Genomic DNA, 20,332 nt, shown 5'->3' on the forward strand with positions numbered 1-20,332 from the left:
AACCTTTGGGCTCCGTCCCCCAAATATTCCTACAGGTCGCACAAGATCTGCCTGCAACCCTCTTATAGTTAAACTGCCAAAATCAAGACTCTCTGCTCACCTTCACTCCTTCATTCCTCTTTTCTCCCGCCTCTGGAACAAACTCCCTCACTCTCTTCGATCCCACTCCACCCTCCAGGTCTTTAAAACAGCTGTTCACCGCCATCTCTTATCTTCCCCCATCCAAAACCTTGATCTTTTCTATCCCCGCTAATTTCGGTCCCCTTGTGTTTTATACCTCTCCCCCCCCCCCCCCCCCACTTCCCACGCCTCCTGCCCCCAAGCCCTCTCCCTCCCACACTTCTCCCTGCTCTCAAATGTTGTGGTTGTGTGCTTCCCCTTCTCTCCCCATCTTGTCTTCCGCTCCCTCTTTTTGTGCGCTTTATTTGTTTGTGAAATAAATGTTAGCTCTTTCACGAGCCTCGATTCAGTATACAAAAAAAACCCTTGACCTTTGACCTTTTCATCTAAAATAAAAAAAACAATCGGCTTTTAGTGACCAATTCAGTGACCCAACATGGAAATTCTTCAAATTTCAGGATACATGAAAGCCCACAGAATCTTCTTTCTAACAGTCTGAGAGGGTTTTAGGGGCTTTTTTGCAAACTCCAAGCGGCTTTCACGTGTCTTTCACCGAGGAGAGGCTTCCGTCTGGCCACTCTGCCATAAAGCCCAGATCGGTGGAGTGTTGCAGTGATGGTTGTCCTTCTGGAAGTTTCTTCCATCTCCACACAGGATCTCTGGAGCTCAGCCAGAGTGACCATCGGGTTCTTGTTCACCTCTCTTACCAAGGCCCTTCTCCCCCGATTGCTCAGTTTGGCCGGGTGGCCAGCTCTAGGACGAGTCCTGGTTGTTCCAAACTTCTTCCATTTAAGAATTATGGAGGCTACTGTGCTCTTGGGAACCTTCAATGCAGCAGAGATTTTTTTGTAGGCTTCCCCAGATCTGTGCCTCGACACAATCTTGTCTCTGAGCTCTGCAGGCAGTTCCTTCGACCTCATGGCCTGGTTTTTGCTCTGATACGCATTGTCAGCTGTGAGAGCTTATATAGACAGGTGTGTGCCCTTCCAAATCATGTCCAATCAATTGAATTTACCACAGGTGGACTCCAATCAAGGTGTAGAAACATCTCAAAGATGATCAAGAGAAATGGGAGGCACCTGGGCTAAATTTCAAGTGTCATAGCAAAGGGTATGAATACTTATGTCAATGTGATATTTCAGTTTTTTCTTTTTCATAAATTTGCAAAACTTTCTAAAATCCTGTTTTCTCTTTGTCATTATGGGGTATTGAGTGTAGATTGATGAGGGAAAAATGAATTTAAACGATTTCACCATAAGGCTACAACATAACAAAATGTGAAAAAAGTGATGGGGTCTGAATACTTTCTGAATGCACTGTACACACACACACACACACACACACACACACAAACACACACACACAAACACATATATACACACACACACATACGTACAAACACACACACACACACACACACACATACACACACACACACACGTACATACACACAAAGGCACACACACACACGCATACACACACACGCATACACACACACACAGATACGTACATACACACAAAGACACACACGCATACACACACACACACACACACACACACACAAAGACACACACACACAAAGACACACACACACACACAAAGACACACACACACACACACACACACACAAAGACACACACACACACAAAGACACACACACACAAAGACACACACACACATACACACACACACAAAGACACACACACACACAAAGACACACACACACACACACACAAAGACACACACACACACACAACGACACACACACACACACAAAGACACATACACACACACACACACACACACACAAAGACACACACACACACACACGGAAGTGGTTCCAAAACCCCTTCTCCCATGTGGGGGATTGGCTAATAAAGATGAAAAAGTGAGGATGGAAGAAAAAAAGAAGCGAGGGCATCGGCCGACGTTCCACATCATGGTCAAGGATAGTTGTGGACACCTGTTACTGGTGTCGTAATAGTACTAGAAGGTAAATGAGGTTGTAATGCATACCGAATAAATAAAATGACTGTAATAAGGGCGAGCAGAAGGTGAAGATAATATTAATGAGTGATGGAAGAGAGGAATTCAAGTACTATTGAGTACCCCAAGAAATCAGGTATACATAATCAGGTATATTGAGTACCCCAAGAAATCAGGTATACATAATCACGTATATTGAGTACCCCAATCAATCAGGTATACATAATCAGGTATATTGAGTACCCCAAGAAATCAGGTATACATAATCAGGTATATTGAGTACCCCAATCAATCAGGTATACATAATCAGGTATATTGAGTACCCCAAGAAATCAGGTATACATAATCAGGTATATTGAGTACCCCAATCAATCAGGTATACATAATCTGGTATATTGAGTACCCCAATAAATCAGGTATACATAATCTGGTATATTGAGTACCCCAATAAATCAGGTATACATAATCTGGTATATTGAGTACCCCAAGAAATCAGGTATACATAATCAGGTATATTGAGTACCCCAAGAAATCAGGTATACATAATCAGGTATATTGAGTACCCCAAGAAATCAGGTATACATAATCAGGTATATTGAGTACCCCAATCAATCAGGTATACATCATCTGGTATATTGAGTACCCCAATAAATCAGGTATACATAATCTGGTATATTGAGTACCCCAAGAAATCAAGTATACATAATCAGGTATATTGAGTACCCCAATAAATCAGGTATACATAATCAGGTATATTGAGTACCCCAAGAAATCAGGTATACATAATCTGGTATATTGAGTACCACAATAAAGCAGGTATACATAATCAGGTATTTTGAGTACCCCAATAAATCAGGTATACATAATAAGGTATATCGAGTACCCCAATAAATTAGGTATACATAAGTAACTGTTACAATTACCTTGGATGCGTTGGGCATCAGTACCGGGATGAAACGGAAATTGAGGCTGCCCTGAGAGATGAAGAGGTTCTGCATCTGCGATTAAATACAAGGTGTCACAACAGGTATCATCTTCATGAGTCAACCATCAATCACAACAATGTTCTTACTTTAATAAGGTTGTATATAGATGTGAAGGCTGTGACAGGTGTGCAGGGAAGGTGGATACATACATCGCAGACATCATAGAGAGATCATGCAACTTCCTTGAGTTGTTCCTGTCCTTACTATTGAAGTGAAGAGCATCTGTGCAGTTGGCTCGATGAACCGAGCTTTCATGGTGAATCTCTACAGGATGTACCTACACGGTAATTTTGTTTTTGTGAATTATCAGTTCTCCGCGGCGCGTGAAAAGCTAACGACACCGTCTGTGTTGAATTGTGACACCTTAATGCAACCTGGACATCCCATTACCTCTTAGCATCTAATTATCCTTTCTTTATGCTTTTATCCTGTCCAGGATTTTGTGTCGTATGTGGAGTAATGCCAAAGCCAAGAATTCCCTCCGTGTGACTGAGATTAGGTTAGGAGGGCATGGGGGATGAGTATCGGATTTTGGGGGAAGCAATAGATGGGTTATAAGTCTGTAGATAATACTCAAAGTCAGATTATCAAATACAATGTTGTAAAAAAGATAAATATCCAGCAAAAGCTGAAGAATCCTAATTTAGAATCAAATGTTTGAGGCCAGTTTGGTGAATTGGTCACAGAGAGATTCCAAAGAGATTAATGTATGGCTAGTTGTCATACCAAGGAGTACCAGCAGGGGCGATGTAAGGGGGGGGCGGGGGGGTTAGGATGACTCCAAGGGCCCTGCACTGACAGGGGCCCTAAAAATTATAAGAACATTAGGTAAAAATGTGCGCACGTGCTTCATAGGGGCCCATTGTGATATCTTTTCATGGGGCCCAAAATCCATGGCGGCGCCCCTGAGTACCAGTAACCGTTTCTACCAATGGCTGCTCACAGGATGAAAAATATGGTATTTTATCGACGAAACAGGACCATGGAGGAGTGTGGAGACAAAGGTCAAGAAGATAATGTGCGGACAGTGCAGCAGCAGGTGGATGCAACAAGGAAGGGAATGAGAAGAGAGGAGAGGAAGAAACCTGCAAGTGAGAGAGTTGGACTATGTAGGGTTAATGTGGGAAGAAAATATCACAGGTCGGGATTGGAGGGAGAGGGGGTGACGTGAGATGGTGCCAAGAAATCCTGCAGGGAAGTTTGATCGAATAGATACAGGAAGGCCGTTCTACAAACAGGTGAAAAGAGGAAGAAAATAGTTGTGGTGAGCAGTAAGACTGGATTATGGAAATTTAACTGGGAAGGAGTTAGTTGAAGAACATGTGTATCCTGGAGGAGCTGATGAGGGTTGGAGGGATGCGAGAATAGAGGAAGCTAGGGCAGAGGATTAAAATTAACAAGTACAAATACATTCAAAGTACACCGCCCCATGCCAAATAAATAAATAACATATCCTCCAGTGTGCGGCATTGCCGAGGCGCCTTCGGCGATGCTGTCGTGCAGCACATAGAGAGGAAGAAGTGTACAATAATTGATTGATTAATTGCGTACTTAAAATAAATAGACAGTAATCGTAAAATTATTAATTTCTTAATCAATTGGCTAATAGCATATCTAAACCACCAGTGTTTCATCCGAAGCTGTAACTTTTTGAAAACTAATTAAATAATTAATAATCAGGGAAAAAATGTATTACTTCACTCATCAATAAATAATTAATCGATTAATTGATTAATCAATAAATCAAGAATACCCTTTACAGCCAAACCACTTGGACATTGTCATGTCCGAATATCAGCTTCCCAACTCAAAAGGTGCCTGAGATATTGCCCAGATGAGAAAGAAAATAAATAAATGATTAATAATGAAAAAAAAAAAAAAACTTAATAAAAAAAAATAAAAAAAATACTTAATAAATCGATAATAATTAATTTATTAATCCATTAATTGATTAATCAAAAAATGGAAATTACTGTTTTTGCCAAAGTATGTGCTCACTATTCTGGCCAAATTTGAGCTTCCTAGCTCAGAGGATAGCTGAGATATCGCCAGGAAAAACAACCAAACAAGAAAACAACTAGACAAGAAAGCAAACAAGGAAACAAACAAACAAACAAGAAAACAACCAAACAAGAAAACAACCAAACAAGAAAACAAACAAACAAGAAAACAAACAAACAAGAAAACAAACAAACAAGAAAACAAACAAACAAGAAAGAAAACAAGTTACAGCCCTTCATTTAATTAAAAATGCATTTTGTTGTATAAACGATAACTTTCATCCAATTTTATTCCCGTTTTTTGCAACCGAGTCTGAAACCATCTTCGCGACTATGAAAAATGAAATCAGATATCAAATTAGAGTTTAAATAAAACTGTGAGTGTGAGAACCATGAGTCTAATAAAAGAGGCCTCAAAGCTATGCAGAGCAAACAACATGGTGATTTTTTAAGCCCCTCCCAGAACGGGTGTAGCCATTCTCTCAACGGGCAAAGCCACTCCCACGGACAGACACACTCACAGACTCACCTTAGCAGAATATAATAGAGAATGGGTTTAATTTCATATTAATTGGTGTATGTTGTTTACCCGTTGGGCGTACAAATAGCCATAGATCTAGATGTTGATAATCAATTCAAAGCAAATACATGTAGGTTATGTAGTACAGCACACAAAGTGTATGGCAATCATGAGGACTGATGTGTAAGTCGATAAACAGGAGGATAGGTGATTTAAATACCAAGAATAACGAACTGGTTGGCCTCACCTGTCGATAAATGTACTTGGTGTGCAGGCTGTGTTCGTCCAAGTCGTCCACATAGCTTTCCTCGATGTCTTGGATGTATGCAGGACTCACGGCTATAATGATCATACATTTCTCCTGTGAAAAAAATACCAGAAAACATTTTTGGGGGATTTTTACCTTCACGAGAAACACCAGCTCCCTAAGGGAGCAGCAAGGGGGCTAGAGGGACGGGGGATAGAAGGTGGCCATCCAAACTCAGAATATTCCATGCACACCCCGAGTGCAACCAGCAAGTTTCAATACATTTTTTCATTACAAACAGACAAACAGACACCTACACCACATGACCAAAAGCATGTGGACACCCGAACATCGAACATCTCATTCCAAAATCATTGGCATTAATATGGTGTTGGTCCCCCCTTTGCTGCTATGACAGCCTCCACTCTTCTGGGAAGGCTTTCCATGAGATGTTTGAACATTGCTGCGCAGATTTGCTTCCATTCAGCCACAAGATCATTTGTGAGGTCAGGCACTAATGTTTGGTGATTAGGCCTGGCTCATAGTCAGCATTCCAATTAATCCCAAAGGTGTTGAGGTCAGGGCTCTGTGCAGGCCAGTCAAGTTCTTCCACACCGATCTCGACAAACCATTTCTGTATGGACATCGCTTTGTGCACGGGGGAATTGTCATGCTGAAACAGGAAAGGGCCTTCCCCAAACTGTTGCCATAAAGTTGGAAGCACAAAATCGTCTAGAATGTCATTGTATGCTGTAATATTAAGATTTCCCTTCACTGGAACGAAGGGGCCTAGCCCGAACCATGAAAATCAGCCCCAGACCATTATTCATCCTCCACCAAACTTTACATATGGCACTATGCATTTTGGCAGGTAGCGTTCTCCTGGCCTCTGCCAAACCCAGATTCGTCCGTCGGACTGCCAGGTGGTGAAGCGTGATTCATCAATCCAGAGAACGCATTTCCACTGCTCCAGAGTCCAATGGTGGCGAGTTTTACACCACTCCAGCCGGCAGATAGCATTCTCCTGGCCTCCGCCAAACCCAGATTCGTCCGTCGGACTGCCAGGTGGTGAAGCGTGATTCATCAATCCAGAGAACGCGTTTCCACTGCTCCAGAGTCCAATGGTGGCGAGTTTTACACCACTCCAGCCGACGCTTGGCATTGCGCATGGTGATCTTAGGCTTGTGTGCGGCTGCTCGGACATGGAAACCCATTTCATGTAGGTCACGACGAACATTTGTTGTGCGGACATTGCTTCCAGAGGCAGTTTGGAACTTGGTAGTGAGTGTTGCAACTGAGGACAGACATTTTTACGCGCTACATGCTTCAGCACTCGGCGGTCCCGTTCTGTGAGCTTGTGTGGCCTACGACTTCGGGGCTGAGCTGTTGTTGTTCCTAGACATTTCCACTTCACAATAACAGCACTTACAGTTCACCAGGGTAGCTCTAGCAGGGTAGAAATTTGATGAACTGACTTGTTGAAAAGGTGGCATCCTATGACGGTGCCATGTTGAAAGGCACTGAGCTCTTCAGCACAGCCCCTTCTACTGCCAATGTTTGTCTATTGAGATTGCATGGCTGTGTGCTTGATTATAAACTGAACATCAAAATAAACTTATCACTTTCATTTATTGAAATGTGCAGCTTTACAAACACGTTTCTTCAATTGTAATGGCTGATTATGTAGCGGGAATTCCACTTCAATCACCTGGTTGATCAACAATGGCATGCTTGAGTGGTTCTGTATAGGGATCTTTCCCTTTAAACAATGACCCTCATAATAAAATCCTTCAGTTCTCGTGGTTAGACATTAATTGAATGCTGCCTATAGCCACTCTAGGCTCTAGACAGGGAAAACAACAAGAAAATTCAGATGCCACGCCTGACATCTGAACAACGTTTAAAGCAATTGGGATGCTTGAGGCTGGTGTAAGCCAGCGAACAATTGCCCAACATCTTGGTTGCTCACAGCCTGCAATTTCCAACCTGGCCAGGCGTTACGGTGAAACTAGAACTGTGAATGAGGGTCCACGAAGAGGTAGACCATGGGTAACCACCCCAAACCAAGACTGCTGGATTGTGCTGCAGCATTTTCATGATCGTTTCTGCCCTGCGACGCAAACAGCTGCAGTGACAAAAGGTCACCACAACAACCGCATCAGTGTCTCTACTGTGCGGAGGTGCTTGAGAAGTCGGGGCCTGGTGGCAAGACGTCCTTACAGAGGTCCAGTGTTGAAAGCAGTGCATCGGCGGAACAGACTAAGATGGTGTCTGCAGCATCACCGCTGGACAGAGCAACAGTGGAGTGCAGTCTTGTTCAGTGATGAGTCCAGCTTTTTCCTCCATGCTGCTGATGGGCGTCAACGGGTATGGCGCAGAGGTGGGGAAAGGTATGCATCATGCTGTATTCACCAGAGCAATCGTTGGAGAGGACCCAGTGTGATGGTATGGGTCGGCATTTCCACCCATTTCAGGACACCTCTGGTCATCATCAAAGGTAATCTCACTAGTCAGTGTTATGTCAATTAAGTTTTGAGACCTCATCTGCTGCCATTTCTCCAGGCTCATCCTGACATCACAGTTTTCCAGCAGGACAACTCTCGACCCCATGCTGCTAGCCTGACCACCAACTTCCTCCAGGAACAGGGTGTTGAAGTGATGCCTTGGATGCCTTATTCCCCTGACCTCAATCCTATTGAGCATTTATGGGATGAGCTTGGTCGACATCTTGCATCGAGGAGATCAACAGCCGTCAATCGGCAACTGCTCTTTCAAGGCTTGCAGGAGGAGTGGGACAGACTTCCCCAGGACCGCATCAGACGCCTGGTACAGAGCATGCGTCGGAGGTGTACAGCCTGCATCACAGCTCAGGGAGGACACACACGATATTGAGGACTGCTGTCATTCTGTCCTTGACTGTTAGGAGTGTTGTGTCCATTCCTGTGTCATTTTGTTTTGACTGTATTCCGGTGCGTGCCTTTGTGTTGCAGGGCTGTGACTTTTGTTGCACCACCTCTTGTGATGTTCATGCTTTTTGTTTTTTGTGATTGGGGCAACCTCTTGTTTATTGACTTGTGTTTAGTAAAGATAGCTGAACTTTACCTCTGTGTTCAAATGTTTTTCATTTTTGTGTGAAGGATTTCAATGAGTGTCCTAAAGATTTGATAAGTTTATTTTGATGTTGAGTATATATACCTGTCAGCAATGGGTATGCTGAAACAGCCGAATGCACTAATTAGAAGGGGTGTCCGCATACTTTTGGTCATGTAGTGTATGTTCAAAGGACTTCTCTGACTTCATGCGTCTGACTCAATCAGTGACATTTTGGATGGAGATTTCTACCAATGTCATATCCTTGCTTCTCAATTTGGTGATGATGAACTTCCCCACTAATGTCCCCTTGGCTTCCCTGCTGAAATTACTTCATCTGATCATGTGCTTGTGAGAGTAAACATCGCAGTGAGAAGCATGAATGCTTCAATTATGTGTTTGCTTCCAAATCTTGTGTCCCTAACCCCTCGCTCTCAATATGTACCCTAACCCATCACACCCAACCGCTCCTGGACACTGTGTCTTTTGCATCTGAGAAGGTGGAGAACTTTCATCCTGTCGTTTTGCCATATTCATTGGAGAAGCCAAAACAAAATGACCCCGTACTCACGCCATCGTGAACTAACTTTCCCTCAGATTTTTTATTTATTATCAATGGAACCCTCTTACAATGGCGGCTGAAGTTCCCTCAGGCAGCGTTTTGGGCATCCGACACAGTCTGGCATCCTGCTTTGCTTCCTAAGCTCTCTGCCTGTGGTCTAGAAGACCACGTTCATTACTTGATTTCTGACTTCCTCCTCTCATGCACTCAAACCATTGCTATCAATGCAGGCTCTCTGCTCTCTTGCAGTGGATGCTGGAGTTCCCCAAAGCAGTGTTTTGGGCCCTGGCTTGTTCCTCATATACATTGCCTTCAGAAAGTATTCACATCCCTTGACTTTTTCACATTTTGTTGTGTTGCAGCCTGAATAAAAAATGGATTAAATTGAGATTATATTTTCGTCACTGATCTATAAACAATACCCCATAATGTCAAAGTGGATTTTTTTTTCTTTAGAAACCTTTACAAATCAAAAATGAAATACAGAAATATCCAATTAAAAATATATATTCAACCGCCTGAGCCAATACTTTGTAGAAGAGCCGTTTAGAGCGATTACAGCTTCGAGTCTTCTTATGTATATCTGTATCAGCTTTACACATCTTTTTTTTTGGAGTTTCTCCCATTATTCCTTGCAAATTTGCTTAAGCTCTGTCAAGTTGGATGGGGAGCGTCGGTGAACATCAATCTTCAAGTCTTTCCACAGATTCTCAATAGGATTCAAGTCTAGGCTTTGACTGGGCCACTCAAGGACTTTCACGTTCTTGTTCTGAAGCCATTCCAGTGTTGCTTTCGCTGTATGTTTGGGGTCATTGTCCTGTTGGAATATAAATCTTCACCACAGTCTAAGGCCTCTTGCACTCTGAAGCAGATTCTCCTCAAGGATTTGCTGGTATTTGGCTCCATTCATTGTACCCTCTATCCTTACAAGTCTCCCAGTCCCTGCCACTGAAAAGCATCCCCATAGCATGATGCTGTCACCATCATGCTTCACGGTCGGGATGGTGTTAGATGGGTGATGAGCTGTGCTCAGTTTTCACCAGAGGTAGCATTTTGTATTCAGGCCAAAGAGTTCAATTTTCGACTCATAAAACCACAGAATATTTTGCCTCATGCTCTCAGAGTCTTTCACTTACCTTTTTGCGAAGTCTAGGTGTGCTGTCATGTGCCTTTTTCTCAGGAGTGGCTTCCGTCTAACCACTCTCCCTCCCATAAAGCCTAGACTTATGAAGAGCTGCAGAGACGGTCATCCTTCAGCAGGGTATCTCATCTCAAACAAGGAACTCTGTAGTTCTATCAGAGTGGTCAATGCGTTCTTGGTCACCTCCCGGACCAAGGTCTTTCTTGCCCGGTTGCTCAGTTTGGTCAGACATCCAGCTCTAGGGAGAGTCTGGTAGTTCCGTATTCTTTCCATTTCTTAATGATGGAGCTCACTGTGCTGTTGGGAATTTCCAACACTTGAGAAATTGTTTTATACCCATCCCCAGATCTATTCCTCCTCGCAATTATATCTTGTCAGTTATATGGACAGTTACTTGACCACATGGTAGATTTTTGCTCTGACATGCACTGTTACCTGTGAGACCATATATAGAAAGGTGTGTTTCTTTCTAAATAATGTCCAATTAAGCTAGTTGGCCACAGGTGGACTCCAATGAAGTTGTAGAGACATCTGAAGGATGATCAAATGAAATTGGATACACCTGAGCTCAATTTGGAGGGTCATAGCAAAGGGGTTGAATACTTATTGAGATAAGACATGTCTGCTTTTCATTTTTAATCCTTTTGTAAAAATCCCTAAAAAGGATTCCACTTCTACATTATGGGATATTATTTGCAGATCAGTGACAAAAAATCTCAATTTAATCCATTTTAAATTCACGCTGTAACACAACAAAATGTGAAAACGTCAAGGGTGTGAATACTTTCTGAAGGCGCTCTATATTGACGTCGCGGTTGCTCTGGAAAAACCACTCTTCCTTTTTTCCAGATGACTCAAAATATTGTGCCGTACAGCACCCCGTCCCTCTGCTGGGCATTCAGTGGATGTCGGGTTGGATTGGATTTGTGGTTAGTGAGTGGTATGGCTAGTGCTGGTGTCAAGGAGGGCGAGCGTACTCGATTGGTTGATTGAATTGGGATGGGGATTTGAATGCCTGGTCCTATTGGCCTACTCCTGTTTTGAGATCTCCTTGTACGTATTTAAATGGCTGCATCATACTGATTGTGAAAAAATATCATGGATAGGATAGCATACATTCTTGTTAAAGCTCCAAGTGACAGGAGTAAGGGTGGAGCGATTACTGAGAAATGGGTGTGTCATGTGACTATGTGAGTGATGCAAAAGCAGGTTATACGAGCCGAGTGCAGGCTGATTGATTGCTACAAACTCACATCCAAAAGGTATTGATTCATCCATTTGATCTTATCAAGGCCTCTCAGTTCACTGGCAAAGGCATCCAGCTGGTTGAAGAAAAGCAAAGAAAACACATGATACTTATGTTGGCTTTTAATCCATTTGCACTTTTCTAATCACAAAATGCTCATCAATTTTCTTATTTAAAAAAAAAAGAATCACCAGTTAAGGCCTCAAATCAAGCATATTGAGTGGTGAACTTGGTCCAGAGAGCAAGGGAGAAATGATCAAGGAAAGACGTTCAGGAGCCATTTCATGGCACTGGGGATGCAGTACAAGACCAATGGGCAAATTAAAAATGTTTTTTTTTCTTCCAGATTTCTCACCTACGTTATTATTTGGATTATTTTTCCATTGTGGAAGACCATTTTCATCAATTTGTCGGGTAACTACTCCGATACCAAGGACCATAGATAGACCGGACGAAACTCCTAATATTTCAGCAAATAATTCACAACTACACCCACCCGGAGGCCGGGTACTCTCCGAATACCATATACATTTGTCCATTGTCTAATATCCTCATATTTTATCATACACAATACACATGTTAAAGTACAACGACATCCTAATATATTCGTTTTGCCTCATATATATATATATATATATATATATATATATATATATATATATATATATATATATATATATACTGTATATATATATATATATAATATATATATATTGTTACAGACACGACTTTGATGTTAAAGTGGGCCGAGCGGAATGGCCGTCGTGTCCGCACAAATTACCCGACTATACTCGACGTTGACGAAGTCGCGCGATGCTGGCTCAATAAGAAAAAGAAGACACCCGGCTGGATTACAATAACACAATACGACACCAGGGGTTCAGTTCTCAAGACCTCCGGAGGAGGTTATATTAAGGCGGAAGGTTAGATTACAACTACAAGAGGGACAGCATAGAAAGACAAGCACTTAGACACAATCTTATATTATTCCCAACAGACGACAGATAAACGGGACAAAGCTGACTCACACGGGGATTGATGGAAAGGACAGGCGGGTAGCGATGGCTCCAGGTGCACCTGGGCTCAAAGGTCAGAATCGACTCGGTCCGGTCCAGAGATGCGGGGAGGTCGCAGCGCTCGGATGGCGTCTTGTCTGCTCAAGCTGGGGGCGCATCTCACGTCACATCCGGCGCGGGGCCGCGTATATCCGGCGGGGAGTGACACGCCCTCGGCTCGTTAGCTCCGCCTCGTGGAATCGGCACGTTGCTTCTCATTGGGTGCGTGCGGGGGGTTTACCAGGCTCCGCCCTTGACGAGGAGCTGACAAGGAGCCCCTTCGTGGTAACCCCGTGGAGCGCATGGTCTATGGCGCTAATCGAGCCGGTGTGAGGACGCATCCTCCCCCGCTCCGCCGCCATCTCCTCTGTTGTTGTTGTAATTGTTGGGGAAGAAGATGGAAGGAGGTATGGGAAAGGTCCTAAACTCACTACTGATGCCATATAATCACATTCTGGTGCAACGAAGAGTCATAATTAATGGAGACGAGGCCTTAACTGACATAGAATAAGAATAACTAGGAAGATGTCCGAAAGTTGTCTACGTGTGGTGCGGTGGACCTGGGCACGACATTTAATGGGGGAATAAGGGGAAGGTCGGCTCTACTGATTGTTATTTACATGCAATGGGACTAGGGAATGGGGGATCGGGGAAAGTTGGGGAGTATTGGAGAAAATAGGGGAATATTTACAAGCGGATATGGAGGCCAAATTCCATATTCGCAACATTGCACCCTTCTCTACCCTCGGGGCGTCCCGACCCGATAAATTTTTACCTACTTTAGTGTGGCACGCAATGTAGTTCCCTCTACTATTAACTCTACCCTGAGTGCGACAGTTTTACAGATATTCACAAATGAGTAAATATGTCCCCCTGCGACGTTGCACCCTTCTCCTCACAGAAACACACCCACAGGATAACCGAATCCGGAAAGAATTCGCAAACTACACATACAGCCGGTAGGGAGCATTATTTACAAGACTACGCTGATATCTACACTACGATCCAGGACCTGTTTTTGGAGGAACACATGCAGATGTTATGCATAGAGAGAGAGCGCGCTTGCCAACATCGATACACCAACCCACGAGTGCTCTGTGGCCGACGGCCTTTAATAACGTGCAGAGCACCCTTCCCGAGCATCAACAGCACCACCCCACCACCAATCGGTGCAGTCACCATTGTTCATTGGAATAAAAATAAATTCGACAACCCCTAACCCTGCAGGTGTCTCTTGCTCTTCTTGTGGTGCACTTGGTGGTGTTAACTATTAGTGGTTCACCTGTATGGCATAGGTGCCACGTTGATCCATAGGTCCATCCCCGGGTGGTGCTTGGCCGCAAACGAACTGCGGTCCATTGTGGGTGGCCACAAACATTGCGGTCCATATGGTGTATCGATCCCGGCAGCAAACAGCGAAAGTGCAGGCCCACAACTGCGCAGCCAGCACCTCTCTCTCCTCTCTCTCTACCCCAAAGCCAGATCCTCGGAGGTGGGAGACAAAAGAAGAAACAAGTGAGTAAGGTGGTAAGGGCGCAAAAGTGCACGCAATGTAAGGTGATGCACACTGGGGGCACATGGGAACCAGGTGAGACAGGTACGTTCCTATCGTACGCCCCCCCCCCACCAGGTAACCTACATGGCCCCTCCCTTACCCCTTACTGCATCCACAAAACACAACACTACCCATAAACATCTACTTTACAAATCGACAAACATCCCTACTGTCTTCCCCGTTCCTCCCATAAACCAAATTCGTCTTCTCTCCCTCCTAACCAATCAAATTTGCCATTTTCAACTCTCATCAAAATTTGCCATCTCCAACTGCACATCAAAATTTGCCATCACCAATTCATCATCAGTCCCTCCTAAGGAGGGAGAGATGGAATCACCCCAATGTCTCATCCACGTCGTGATGCGTCTCACAAATCCACAGCAATCTCATTTCCTGCACACAGAACAAAGAAAACACAGGTGTGGAGTCATCATCATCACCACAGGTAAGTGGCTGCGTATGGTGCGACAGGTTCATCAATCCTAACTATTTCCTAAATGACTTTAACAACTTTACACTACCCGGGGTCTTTCTCCGGCCAAACCATTGGCCCTCTTACACTATGGGTTCTAAAAACCAATTCCCATTGGCCAAACTGTGGTGCTCTTCAATTTGGGGTCTCACTCCCCCGATTCATCTCCCGGTGCCCTCGCACAATTTCTGGGCTGTGGCGTGTACCTCTCCCAGTGGGTCTACCCACCTGCACACCTCCACCACTGCAGTTGCCTCCGAGCTTACCTGCTCCTTGCCCTAACCTAACTACCTGGGGAAGGCCCTCTGGCTCTCTCCCCACTCGGTGCCCTCTCTGGCACTGGGCTACCCGATCCACACCCGGGATCCTCAGGCACCCACTCACAACTACCGGCTCCCAGAGCCCACCTGCGGCCTCACCTGGCCGACATCCTCACAGTGGTGGAGTGCCCAACCAACTACACACACTAACAGGCTACACGCCCAGCCATTTCCACAACACTAATGCACCCATCCACAACACCATTCTGCAACCGCACCACAAGTGCCAATATCCAACCACAATTTACCTGTACCCTCTACCTAGCACTTACACTACCCGCCCCGGGTACTCGTGAAAGGGGTCCACTCTTCCCCCATCCACACCTTCGCACCATGCACACCACTCCGTACCACTTACTCCAACTTTCTCCACACACCTGTACTTGCACACCTGTGCTCTCACACCTGGTGCCACCGGCACCCTTCTCTCCCCAAGCGCATTCGCGCTGATCCACAACACTCACTACTCATACACTGCTCCACACACCTGTCCAGTTGCACACCTGTGCAATCACACCTGTTCAATTCTCACACACACACGGCATCATCTCAGCTAACTACTCCCTTCTGAAACTTGCGCTTCCCAGTCGTCCCTTTAAACTATTGCGCTCCCTCGTCATTATAATCCACACTAATCTACCTGCGTCCCCACTACAGGTATCAGTCACTAACTAACCTTAACGTTACCTACTGTCATCTTCGCTAGATCCCTACACACAATATCCTAACCCACCCGGGCTAGTTTTCACTGCCATACACCCCATTAGCTATTGCTCCTTTGCCCCCACCTGTGAGGGATGGTGGATTTGCCATCCCACCACATCGGGGGTCTCTCACTACCAATTTTGCACATCAAATTTCAACAAATTAAAAATTTGCCAATCACTGCCCATCATCTGCCATTCACTACTGCCAATCCCTTGCCAATCATCAAATTTTGTTTTTCTCTAATTTTGGGTCCAAAACACTAACCTCATCACCCAGTCTACTCACTACTGCCTCTCGGTGCGCCAATTCCTGTCCAAAGCCTGGCTTCGTAAAGCCAAGCAATGGATGCTGGTTGTTTTGTGCCAGCGGCTGGATGCGTCCGGCACTCGGTGCAGGGACGGGGGCTTACCCGTGCCGAGATCCCACGCACCACCTCGGCGTGGAGCCATCCAATGCCCCGATCTCGACCTGCCGGCACGTCTCACCAAAAAGTGGTCGCCATGACGACCCTTTCTATCGGGCTGCCAGCTCCGCCTAGTGGAGCCTGGACGCGGCCGTTCAAAGCGAGGCCCGGCACGCACCGAGGGCCCGATTCGGCTATAAGTCGTTCTAAACTCTACCCCGTCTAACGTCGATGCTTCACCTGGACGCTTACACCCCGCAGCCCGTTCCTTGCTCACACATCCAGCCGTGCCCATGCTCCTCGTACCTTTCCTTACACACCCAGGTACACTCATTCCACTCACAGCCTTGGTCACACACCTGACCACCGAACACTTTGGCACACATCCGTTGGTAGCACACCACACCAACACACCTCTTCGCGCCCCCTCCTCTGTCACCTCCTCTGTGACAATCACAGGTGTGCCCTCATTCGCACACCCAACCATGTGCCTCACCACCAACTCCAGCGTGCATTCCCACTCACGCTCTACCATTCCAGGTGTGCATCCTTCCATCCCAGGTGTACATCCTCTCTCACCTGTCACAACTAACTCACGCTCCATGTCACTCTCACTACTCTCACCTCCATTCTTGACAGCGCACTCACCCTTACTCTTGACAGCGCACTCTTTCCTCGTGCACCTGTCCGTCACACACCTTTCTCGCGCACACTCTCCCGTTACACCCTCTGTAACACTCACTACAGGTGGACACTCTTCCTTACTTCTGACAGCGCACTCTTTCCTCATGCACCTGTCCGTCACACACCTTTCTCGCGCACACTCTCCCATTACACCCTCTGTAACACTCACCACAGGTGGACACTCTTCCTTACTTCTGACAGCGCACTCTTTCCTCATGCACCTGTCCGTCACACACCTTTCTCGCGCACACTCCTGCGCACACTCTCCCGTCACACCCTCTGTAACACTCACCACCCCGCGCTTCCATGTGCCCCCTCGCACACGCGCTACGACCGACTCACTCTCGCCAGCACCCTCACTCCTTGGCACACACTTTTTCCTCACACACCCCAGAGTCGGACTTTCTCGCACACCTCCTTTTTCGCACACCAGACCTGTCGCACATTTCACCAGCGGCCTTTCACGAACACCCGGGTCCATCTCGACCCCCAAGCTCATTAAATCCCCTGGCGCATCATACGCACGACCATATTGGTCACCACTTACACCGGGTCCTCCTTCTCTTCGCTTCTCCTCCATCACCTGCGAATCCCTCATCCGGTTAATGAGCACATCATCACGATCCGAACACAGACTCTGGACCAATTCTTTTACCTCCTCTTTTATCTCTTTCTTATCCTCTCTCCGTCGCTTTTTAATTTCGCTCACCCCCTCTTCCACTTCTTCTAATTTCTGCTTCACCTCTTTTATTCCCCGGTACGTCTCCTCAAGCTCATCCTCTAAGGCTACCTTGACCGTTTCCATGTGCGTCCTCACCTGCCGGTCCGTCGTCTCCATAACCTCTATCACCTCGTCCAGCCTCGTTGTCAGTCCCTCACGTACCATCTGACATTCCCTCTTTGTCGCTATCAAGTCGTTTTTTATGTCGTTTTGTGTCGCTTTTAATCCTCCTAATACCGCAGTGTTCCTTTGAACCTGCTCCTTTACTTCTTTTTGTCCCTCCGTCAGCTGTTCCACCTCCTGCGTCAGGACCTCTATGCCCCCTTGTAACTTTACAGTCCCCTTTCTCACCTCCTTCTCCATGTGCTCCTTACAGTGCCTCACCTCCTCGCGCACTCCTCCGACCTCCTCACTCACTCCTCTTCTGATCTCCTCTCCCATCACTTGCATCTCCTGCCCAGATGCCACCCTCATCTGCTGCATTTCCTCCCTGTGAGCATCCAGTTTGGTTTCTACCCCCATTCTGACCCCCTCTATCTGCTGCTCCATTTGTTTAACTTCCCTTTCCGCTTGGTCCCTCATGTCCCTCAATTTGCCTTCCATACTGTTTTCTAACCCCTCTAACCCATTTTTCACTCCCTCTATCTGATTCTCCTGGGCAGCCATTCTATTTTCTACCCCCTCTAACCCATGTTTCACCTCTTTTATCCCGTTGTCTAACCCCTCAAATTTCTTTTCTAATCCCTCACCGGTACCCCTCATTTGGCCCTCTAATCGCCCACTATCAACCCTCATTTGGCCCTCCAATCGCTCACCCTGAGCATCCATCCGGTTCCCCAATTGGTTACTCTGCAGTTTGAGGGACGCCTGCATTTGCGCCATAAATTGCTCCATGAGGACCTGCATCTGGGCCATCCCTCCCACTTGTGCAGCGGGTGCGGCCGCCGTAGCTATGTGCGAGGCGCCATTTCGCGCGTCTGCTACCCCCGCTGTTTCGCTCTCCTCATGTCCCTCATGTCCCTCAATTTGGTCCTGGACCGACCCTGCTTCACTCTCCCCTACCGGACCCCAGCCGTCTTGATCCGCCATAGCGCGACTTTCAAAATTCGGGTTTTGTAAAACAAAACGAATTTCGGCCGCTCCAAATTTTGACCAAATTTTTTTTTTTCCTCTATTCGTTTTTTTTCTTCAAAATTTGGTCGGGCCTCGAATCTCACTCCCGACACCAATTGTTACAGACACGACTTTGATGTTAAAGTGGGCCGAGCGGAATGGCCGTCGTGTCCGCACAAATTACCCGACTATACTCGACGTTGACGAAGTCGCGCGATGCTGGCTCAATAAGAAAAAGAAGACACCCGGCTGGATTACAATAACACAATACGACACCAGGGGTTCAGTTCTCAAGACCTCCGGAGGAGGTTATATTAAGGCGGAAGGTTAGATTACAACTACAAGAGGGACAGCATAGAAAGACAAGCACTTAGACACAATCTTATATTATTCCCAACAGACGACAGATAAACGGGACAAAGCTGACTCACACGGGGATTGATGGAAAGGACAGGCGGGTAGCGATGGCTCCAGGTGCACCTGGGCTCAAAGGTCAGAATCGACTCGGTCCGGTCCAGAGATGCGGGGAGGTCGCAGCGCTCGGATGGCGTCTTGTCTGCTCAAGCTGGGGGCGCATCTCACGTCACATCCGGCGCGGGGCCGCGTATATCCGGCGGGGAGTGACACGCCCTCGGCTCGTTAGCTCCGCCTCGTGGAATCGGCACGTTGCTTCTCATTGGGTGCGTGCGGGGGGTTTACCAGGCTCCGCCCTTGACGAGGAGCTGACAAGGAGCCCCTTCGTGGTAACCCCGTGGAGCGCATGGTCTATGGCGCTAATCGAGCCGGTGTGAGGACGCATCCTCCCCCGCTCCGCCGCCATCTCCTCTGTTGTTGTTGTAATTGTTGGGGAAGAAGATGGAAGGAGGTATGGGAAAGGTCCTAAACTCACTACTGATGCCATATAATCACATTCTGGTGCAACGAAGAGTCATAATTAATGGAGACGAGGCCTTAACTGACATAGAATAAGAATAACTAGGAAGATGTCCGAAAGTTGTCTACGTGTGGTGCGGTGGACCTGGGCACGACATTTAATGGGGGAATAAGGGGAAGGTCGGCTCTACTGATTGTTATTTACATGCAATGGGACTAGGGAATGGGGGATCGGGGAAAGTTGGGGAGTATTGGAGAAAATAGGGGAATATTTACAAGCGGATATGGAGGCCAAATTCCATATTCGCAACAATATATATATATATATATATATACATGTATATATATATATATATATTGTTATAGATCGCGGTTAGGATGTTATAGACCGAGCGGTGGTTTAAAACCGCGACCTAACAAAACTCACCCGATTCCACCCGAACGTTGGTTGTATCGCACCCTAGCTGCTCAATGAGGGAAAAGACAAAAGCGACGCAATGCAAGAGGAAAACGGAGACAAAAAAAGGTTT

The 20,332-nt window shown here is 46.1% G+C and overlaps 1 protein-coding gene across 7 annotated transcripts in view; it reads right to left on the reverse strand.

The window, feature by feature from the left end:
• The window catches only part of LOC137438608 (E3 ubiquitin ligase TRAF3IP2-like), a 60,838-nt gene that overhangs the window by 8,640 nt on the left and 31,866 nt on the right, over positions 1–20,332 (reverse strand). For all 7 annotated transcript variants that reach the window (XR_010986751.2, XM_068133803.2, XM_068133806.2 and 4 more), the window contains 3 exons: positions 11,906–11,974; positions 5,860–5,973; positions 3,030–3,104 (listed from right to left, as the gene is read on the reverse strand). Coding sequence is in view for 6 of the 7 variants with exons in the window: in XM_068133803.2 (XP_067989904.2) it covers positions 3,030–3,104; positions 5,860–5,973; positions 11,906–11,974 (258 nt within the window). In the remaining variant the exon portion in view is untranslated. The remainder of the gene's footprint in view (positions 1–3,029; positions 3,105–5,859; positions 5,974–11,905; positions 11,975–20,332) is intronic.

This window comes from Myxine glutinosa, chromosome 13 (assembly GCF_964187855.1).
Source record: "Myxine glutinosa chromosome 13, kmMyxGlut1.1, whole genome shotgun sequence".
In the NCBI taxonomy this organism is placed as follows: Eukaryota; Metazoa; Chordata; class Myxini; order Myxiniformes; family Myxinidae; genus Myxine; species Myxine glutinosa.